The sequence below is a fragment of the Toxotes jaculatrix genome, chromosome 2 (genome assembly GCF_017976425.1).
Source record: "Toxotes jaculatrix isolate fToxJac2 chromosome 2, fToxJac2.pri, whole genome shotgun sequence".
Taxonomy (NCBI): Eukaryota; Metazoa; Chordata; class Actinopteri; family Toxotidae; genus Toxotes; species Toxotes jaculatrix.
The window spans coordinates 18,846,209-18,855,498 of NC_054395.1; the positions used below are offsets into that span (position 1 = coordinate 18,846,209).

The window sequence follows — 9,290 nt, forward strand, 5'->3', positions numbered from 1 at the left end:
CACCCTTCTCCGAAGCCGTGTGCACGTAAATGCTGCAGCAGTTGATATTGAATACAAACAGCTTAAGTGGTGATTTCTCCAATGCACCTGCAGAGAGAGCTGAATCTGTTCTATACGGCTTTTTCTCACCAACAACCCTCCCTTGTTGCTATGGAGATTTCCTGCTGTAGCGCCATGGCTGGTTGTGAGTTTTGATGACATCATAGGTGTTTCAGTGATCTCGAAGGCAGCACTACACCTTGCACTAACTTCTTTAGTAGTAAAGCCAGAGATTTGTCCATAACTGTGCTCCACTGGAAAACACTGGGGCAGTATTTAGTCTGGAAGTATATCACTACATTTCATGCTGTACAGAAAAGCAGTTTTACACTCACATAATAGCCAAAGTAGATGGCAGAGTTATTAGCAAGCTGGTGGGTTTACTGGAACAATAAAACACACTTGCTCATACACAGCATGACAGTGTGATGGCTGTAAACCTCTGTTAGAATGTTAATATTTACCTCCTCGGCTCAGAGATGATCTGAAGTTTTCCATTGGGCTCGTACACTGTTCAGTTCTCTTTAAGGTCCAGCCATGCACTTCAGTGAGCAGCCAAATGTGTAATGTGATATAATGTTCTCATGGAATTAAAACTGGGAATCACCATCTCTTTTCAAGCCAAACATAAATTCCTGGTGCTTCTGATGTTGCAGTTCTTGAATCAGACAGAAGAGTGTCTTTTATTTTTAATCTTTTCCTTCTATTTCACTGATGTTTACAAATGGATACAGTATTCTCTCATAAAGGACTGGTCCGGTCACCCTGTTACAGAGAGGTTTTCTTCATCTATCTGTTCAGCACAGCTACATGAGAGACTTCTTTTATATGAGTGTGTTTTTCTGTGACCAGCCGTCTGAAGGGCTACGAGCCAGATGCTGTTGTTCGCTGTGTAAGGCTCTGCAAGGGAAGCACTTATTAAACAGTGACATTTTCTGTGTGTCAATGGCATTTTTATAGATGCTAATAATCCAAATAACTCAGGAATTTTTTATCATGCACAATCTCACATTTTTTATATAGTAGAATCACTTCATCTAGTGCCCTACTTTAAGCTATTCAGTGTTTTTTCTCTGCCCTTATTTCACCTTCATCCAGCTGAATAATAAAATACAAATTGACCAGGGTGCTCATACTAAAAAAAACAACATATTGAAGTGATGACAGAAGTGCAAAAATATCCACACACAAAGGATTACATTGTGCCAACCTTCTGTAGTCATATTTGCCATTTTTGAAATACACATTGTGTACACAGAATAGGTAATAAGGTCTGCAATTGGGCCTTGATATTCTCCCAGACATAAATGAGCACCATTCTCTCAGTAATTGAGTGAAAGCAGGCTGCAGCTCCTCTCAAATAAAGACAGTACAACTCATAATCTCTTTATATGGGTCATGTTTAAGACAGCACAGAATAACACAGAACAAATACTGGCATACACAGCCTTCCCCTGACAACATTCTGCCCCATCCCAAAAAAACACCAGTGCACTCTGGGATAAAAGAGAGCCATCCACAGGCATGTGTATACATGTGTGTGTGTGTTTGTGTGTCTGCGTCTGCGTCTGTGTGTACGTGCATGCCTTTGTATTGTTGTCCATGTGTGGGTCAGGGGAATAGCAGCAACCAGCACAAGTATGCATGTGTGTGTTTCACATATTAGCAATACAGAGCACACAGAGCTAACAAAGGCATATGGCTAACAGTCTTTGATTTGTATCACAGTTTCATTTCAGCAAATAACGGTTGGCCTCAGTTTTTGCCACTTTTGACTTGAAGCAAAAGCTGTTTATCAGTTATTGTCCGTAATGAATATCCGTTCCCAGAAACATGAATTACAGAATGTAATGTCCTTGTAAAGTCCGGAAATGAAATGTGCTTTGCAAAATTGCTGGCTGTTTCCTGAAGCTGTCCTTTTGAATTTTATATAGAAAGCAGTATGGAGAAATGTCAGAGTCCATAACACACAGTTCCATCTGAATTCTGTCACTGTCTGAATCATTTTTGATCCTGTGATGGCTACACTCACAGTGTGTTAACTGAAGAACAGAAGCAGTCATAAAACTGCAGCTACAAAACTGTATGTGGAACTTGTTATTTGTCTGTTTTTATTTTCATTCTTGAAATTGCATTTTGGTGGTCCACTGGAGGAGGAGAACTGCTAGGCACCGCTTGTTAGAAGTCCAGGTTTGAAGAAACCAGTTGGGAAGGCGAGGGCAGGGGAAGAAAAATTGATCCAGAGGGAGTTCTGTCTCACCTCCTAACTTTGGCCCATCAGGCCCAACAGGAAGACCAAAGTCATTGTACCCCTACAGGGAAAAAGGGTCACTGCAGGTTAATGGATAATCCCTAAAACTGTAAAATAAGAAAACCTTTCTCACTAATTACCAGTGAATGTTAGCTGAAGTTCACCCATGCCGTATTTACACTCCTTATCAAATACAGTCTATTTACCTAAATGGGAAGCCGTCTAATTGGGGTCGTCAGGGACTTCAGGAGGTCTGAGCAGAAAAATGGAACAACTTTTACCTGAGAGAGGGAGAGAGAGGCGGGAGGAGGAGGAGGACAAAGAAAAAGCAAAATTGTTAGAGCTATACAGTGTAGACAGACCTATCACACAGCTCGGTGGTCTTATTAGCAATGCAAGGCTGCTCCTCTTCTCCCTGCTGTCTCATTACCACCCATGCAAAAATCAAACTGTAAACACTGTCAGTTCAGAAGAAGAGGAGAGGAGAAGAGAAGAGAGGAGAGGAGAGGAGCAGGCAACATTGAGGTAAGAGAATCTGTCCTGCAACAGGAAGGTCACAATTGACATGGAACCGACAGCTCCATGTCCCCTTCAACTGTCTTTTAGTGAAACACAGTAGATATGCATCAGTACCTGCAAATTACCCTGTATACGATCAGTGTCCACACTGTGACAAACTTAAACAGAGAGGATCACAGGTCAGGAGAAGTAATTAGAATCTGACAGAAGCAAATATAAAACTTAAGTGAGCTGTGGGGATTGACGTGCAGATGTGAACAGAATAAGAATCAAAACGATGACTGTGCATGGTCCTGTATCTTGTCTGAGTTTTTTTTTTTTTTGTCTCTAACAATCCATTCTGTCGTCCTGTCTGCCCCCATGAGAGTAGCTCCCAGACTGACCAATCTTATTGGAAGATAAATGAGTAGCTTGCATCTCCGCCATAATATATTTTTCTCAGTGATCAATAGAACTGTGTTTCTCAGCAGTGGAGCTTTTATGTGACCTGAAAAATGAACAGGTAATTTAACCAATGTCCAATACGGAGGTTTTCACTGAAAAATTATGAAGTCATGGTCAGAGGTCAAAATGGAAAGGAATAATCAATGAAGAGGTTGTTCCATGGGACCTCCTACTTTGCCTTTAGGGTACCGTGGCTAATGAGACTGCCCTTTTTATTACTCAGCCATGACTGGAGAGGTATACATATTATTAGTTGACTACCACACACATGCTCAAAAGCACACATGCAAATGGACACACACAGCCACACTGAATAGATTCAGAGAACGACTGCTTGATAGATTCCCCATCCTGCCTTTTTAAAATATTATTTCCTTCTCCCCGTCCTCTCCGTTTCAGTTAAGAGTAATCATAGTCAGGGAGTACACTGAACATAAATCTAGACATACATCTGCAGGAATAGCAGTGCAGTAGTTTCAAAAACAGGAACCCAGTACAGGAAACAAAACAAAACAAAAGTAAGAGGGTTACACTGTGGCCAAGACAATTTTCAGCCCAATTAACACACATATATAAAAGAATATAAGCATAAAAATGATAATTTAATAGCAGTGTTAATCCAGCAGCTCTATCTTTACTCTTGCTGTCTGGCATTTCATTGTGATTTGTCCTCTGTGTTTGTGTGATGTCGATTGCAAAATAAGACAGAGGTCACGAAACAAGTATGAGCCACCTGTTCTGGTGGCCACCTGGGGGCAGCACTGAGACAAACTGGGTGGGCATGCTGTTGGTGTCCAGAACTGTTTCATTTCGTAGGCAAAGTCACCTGAAGGTGAAAGACGACCTGGGCACACAGCAGAAGCATCACACCCCATTACGCACAATAGGAAAGCCCACACACACAGACACACACACACACTCAGGCTGATGGAGGTCTACACGTGCACATCTGCAGCTTGTGACACACCACTATATATTTTGAAGCAAACAAACAAAAAAGCCCATTTACTTACGTAAGGTCATGGTAGTAACTACAAAACGAGTGTAAAAATTGTAAGAAACTATTTTGATCTGCACGTGTTAATGGAGATCATCTCATTTCCATAAACTGACATTCTCTCGTGTGTCATTCTGAATTGCTTTAATTGACAAATCTACAAATCAGTTTTGAAAATCTACAAGCAGCAAAGGGCTAAAGGCAAATAACTCATTCACAAAGGGAGAGGGACATGAAAGTGGCCAGAACTTACCAGTTTTCATCAGTGGGAGAACAGCAGCCTCTGCTGAGCGTCCGCAGTAGCGCACTCAGGACAGCCAGACACAATGTGCTCCCAGTCCATTCATAATTCCTCACACACTGTCACTCCTTTCCCGGCTTAGCACCTCTCCGAGTTGTGCCTTTTTTTCATTTTTGAGGGCAAGTTCATGGTGGCAATTTGTAAACAGACCTCCATAGTCCAATTTGTTTTTGTGTCAGTGTTAAAGTCACCAAAGTGAGCTTGCTGATTGGTGATAGTGGCGCTGGAGCATATTTGGGCTCGGATTTTACGCACTCAAAGAGCGATGACAAAACAGTCTTATTGGAGACTGGAGACAAGCTATTTAGATGAGAATCTTCAATATAGCTTCCAAGCCATCTGGGAGGTTACTGTGGAAACAAGGGTGCCATGGCAACGGTGACTGGGGTTACCGAGGAAACGACCGTCGCCATGGAGACTGCATCACAGCGGGCTATATTTGAGGCATCCAAAGAGAAACACGCTCCATCTTTGATCGCTGTATGTGTGCGTGAAAGAGCTCTGTGTTTCTCCTCTCTCACGTGTGTCTTGCGCCGATAATGAGACACTTATAGTCGGCTGCCCCCTGTGTTTACACGGTGCCGTTTACGCATTAAATAGCCGGACAGTTCATGTTAAGGAATTATAGGGGGGTTACTTTGAAAGACAGTAGCATTTGGACTAGACTTTAACGCACAATAAAGGCATAGCACAGAACGGTCTAATTGAGATAATATATTCTGAACTGTGTTTTCAAACATTACATGTGTTTAAACACACACATATTTAAATGATTCTGAATATTATACATAGGCTATGGCTGACGAATCACGACTCATAACGCATGTTAATACAATGTGAGTGTCCTTCGAGTAGCGTACATTTGCACTCATCTTTCACAGTTACAAAGCTTGTATTTCTACCTGTTGTGATATTATATTGGCTATTGCACAACGCACAACAGGTCCATTCCCTCTCTCAGAAAAGAATAGTAGGCCTAATACTTTGAGGAGCTATTTCTCTCCAAGTACGAATGGAACCATACAGTGTTATGATGATTCAGATCACTGAAATGAAAAATCCTGACTCTTTGAATGGAGCACAAAGCAGCGTCTCTGAACAAACAGGGTTTGCTCTTTCTTTTTCTCTCTCTTTATTCCTTCCTTTCTTAATCTGGTCTACCGGGGCTTCCACACGCTGGTGCGCAACGACAGAACCAGCTGTGTGTTGACACACCCCCTCTTTCCTGTGTTCAGGGCCATGACTCTAAAACTGGCTACACGTCGGTGAAAATCTTCTTGTTTATATTCACACAGTTCTGCGAGTTGTTTTGCGTGGTGGTGGGGAAGTTAGGCTGCTGTTTGAACGCGCTGTTGATCCCGTGCTCCTCTATCACCATATACTCGCTCTTGCTGAGTGAGGAAGAGGAGCGGGTCTTCCTCAGGTCCTCTGTGTCTGCCAGAGGCTGACAGCTGCCCACGTGCAGGTACTGTGCTTGCTCCTCGCCCTCCGTCTCTCTGTGGTAGAAGTAGTTGAAATTGGAGACGATGACAGGTACGGGCAGGGCAATGGTCAGCACACCGGCAATTGCGCATAAAGACCCCACAATTTTTCCTCCGATTGTCACGGGGTGCATGTCCCCATAGCCCACGGTGGTCATGGTGACAACAGCCCACCAGAACGCGTCTGGGATGCTGTTGAATCCCGAATCAGGGTCGTCTGCCTCAGCAAAGTAAACAGCACTGGAGAAGAGGATGACACCGATGAACAAGAAGAAGATCAGTAGGCCCAATTCACGCATACTGGCCTTTAGAGTCTGTCCTAATATCTGAAGCCCCTTAGAGTGACGGGAGAGTTTGAAGATGCGAAACACCCGAACAAGCCTAATTACGCGCAGAATCGCTAATGACATGGCCTGCTGTCCGTTTCCTTGCCTCTCTGCCAGCTCTGTGCCCAGTGTGATGAAATAAGGAATGATGGCCACAATGTCTATGATGTTCATAATGTTTTTGGAGAACGTGGCTTTACTCGGGCATGCAAAGAAGCGCACCAGCAGCTCGAAAGAGAACCAGATGATACACAGCGTCTCCACCACAAAGAACGGGTCTGAGAAGGGGCTGATGAAATATGGGAGTGTGCCATTTATCACAGGCGCAATGGTGATCGGATCCCTGTTCTCGTCCCTGAACTCCGGCAATGTCTCTAAGCAGAAGATGACAATGGAGATGAGAATGACCAGGACAGACACTATCGCTATTCCCCGGGCGGGACCCGAGCTCTCCGGGTATTCAAAAAGCAGCCACACCTGTCTTTGAAATTCATTCTCCGGCAACGGCCGCTCCTCCTCCTTTATGAAGCCCTCATCCTCCCTGAACTTCTCCATAGCCTCCTCACCCAGCTCATAGAAGCGGATCTCCTCAGAGAAAATGTCAATGGGAACATTAACAGGTCTTCTGATGCGCCCTCCAGACTGATAGTAGTACAGAATGGCATCAAAGCTGGGTCGGTTCCGATCGAAAAAGTACTCATTCCTAAGAGGATCAAAGTACCTCATCCTCTTCTTGGGGTCACCCAGCAGCGTCTCTGGAAACTGGGAGAGAGTCTTGAGCTGCGTCTCGAAGCGTAACCCTGAGATGTTGATGACCACTCTCTCGCAGCATTCGTGATCCGGTTCATATCGGTCCAGAGAGTGGTGGCCTGGGAGAGCCGCCGACTCTTCTAGCATGTTGTCACACGCCACAACCGTCATCACGTCGGCCTCTGTCTCGGTGTATCCGTGGTTCACCAGGTTGTCGCCCCGGGTTTTGGTTGCGCTCGGCGGGGGTGATTGCAGGAGGCTGAGGTGGTCGTCCATGCGCGGTTGAAGACGCATACAGGGGCGACCGCCTCGCCCCCTCCGCGTACCCCGGTCAACCACAGCCGCCGCCACAGCCCCGTCACCTCCACCGTCTCCTTCACTCTCTTCCTGCGCTTCACTTTCACTCTCTACTGTTGCTGTTCCCGCCCACGGGGAGAGACCTGGGTTTATAAACAGGCCTTCCACCCGCCCACGGCGCGCCAGCGCTGGGTACCTTTCACTATCCTCCGCCAATCGCGGGACGCACCGATATACACAAGAAGCAACAGACGGGCGTCATTCAACACCAGCGTTTGGGCGTGCCCGCCTCCCTCTGCCCCCTCTCTGTCTTGTAGACACGCGCTCTTGCACACACACACACACACACACACACACACACACACACACACACACACACACACACACACACACACACACACACACTTACTAGGCGAGTCCAAACAGTGTCCTTTTTAAAACAAGGTCATTGCACACAGATAGGACGTTTGCAAAGAGGCTACTCATTAATATAGAGCCTCACTTTTCCGAGACACTCTTACAATACGCACGAGCTTTACGCGCTGCCTTTTGTTCCATCTTTTGTTCATCCAAGAAACGAATTTGGGTGTGCCATGGTAAAATCAAAAGCATTTGGAAATTGAATATTGAGGACAGCCCTGTCGTCCTTAATTTCTTAAGAAAACAGAGAGAAATAGTGGTTGGAATCATTGGCATCTCATCTGAAATCCTAAGTATAACTGGTGCCTGCTTCCCAAAGTGGCGATAGTACGTGTTAAAGTGAAGTGGAGCGAACAGGGAGGACGTGGATGGAAAAGAGAGGAGAGGAATCGCACAGGTCGATGTGAGAGAAAGAGGTGTGCTATTCAAGTAAAAGCAGTATGAAAAAGAATATACAATGTGTAGTATACTGCACACAGACACCCCCCCCCCCCCCCACACACACACACACACACACACACACACACAGTCTCATCAAATATTTAAGGGTTAATATGGTGAATGTCAAAAGGGCAACTAGTACGCTGGATCTATCTTCCGTCCTATGACAGATTTAATCATATAGGGAGAGAGAGAGAGACAGAGAGAGAGAGAGAGAGAGAGAGAGAGAGAGAGAGAGAGAGAGAGTAATCCCTGTCTTCTCCACCTGAAACGTGACCAGTTTGACTCGCACGGATTACCCGCCCCGCTGTGCTCACCAGTAATGTTTAGCCTACTTTCGTTGAATGCCATGGTGAAATAAACGACCCCTTGTGCGGACACTTTAGGTTAAAACATGGACCAGAAAATATTTTCTTGGTCATTAGTTGCTGCTCCAGTTTTGTCCTCTGATTTCTCCATACAAGTTTGGTTTGAATTATTTTATTTAATATTTTTACTATTACTGGCAGGGATATTTTGAACTGAGCCACTGGAGGCTGCTGTCCGAGGTGCTGAAAGGAAAACACACACACACACACACACACACACACACACACACACACACACACACACACACACACACACACACACACATACATTTATATATATACATATACATATACATACACATATTTTTTTTAAATAGAGAAATTTCTGAGGCAGACATTGCCTGTAAGTGGTCAATAATTAAGTTAACCTGAATGGGAGGAGCCAAAGCAGAAGCCACACTATAGCTTTATGAAAAGGACAAGAGGTCAGAGTAGTGTAATATAACCACTGTGTTTTCATTTATATTTTGACCTGAGTCCCTTTTTTGTCCAAGTTTGTCACTATAGCTAAACAGTACTCACAAGAACTGTGTTTTATTGGATCCACTTATTAAAGTGTAAGTCACTTGCATACTATTATTTCTTGGGTGCCCACTGCCCTAGGACTTAACATGCTGATCACAAACAGAAATGTCCCCAGCTCAAGTCCAGTTGGG

The 9,290-nt window shown here is 44.6% G+C and overlaps 1 protein-coding gene across 1 annotated transcript; it reads right to left on the minus strand.

The window, feature by feature from the left end:
* Positions 1 to 1,445: 1,445 nt before the first annotated feature.
* Positions 1,446 to 7,463, minus strand: LOC121189724 (potassium voltage-gated channel subfamily A member 3). The gene is made up of 3 exons (XM_041050133.1): positions 4,504 to 7,463; positions 2,497 to 2,571; positions 1,446 to 2,351 (listed from the first exon to the last, which is right to left on the minus strand). The coding sequence occupies exon 1, from the start codon at positions 7,400 to 7,402 to the stop codon at positions 5,807 to 5,809; it is 1,596 nt and encodes a 531-aa protein (XP_040906067.1). The 5' UTR covers positions 7,403 to 7,463; the 3' UTR covers positions 1,446 to 2,351; positions 2,497 to 2,571; positions 4,504 to 5,806.
* Positions 7,464 to 9,290: the final 1,827 nt, after the last annotated feature.

Coding starts and splice junctions, on each gene's coding strand:
- LOC121189724 (XM_041050133.1), bottom strand. CDS start 7,402: ATGCGTCTTCAACCGCGCATGGACGACCACCTCAGCCTCCTGCAATCA.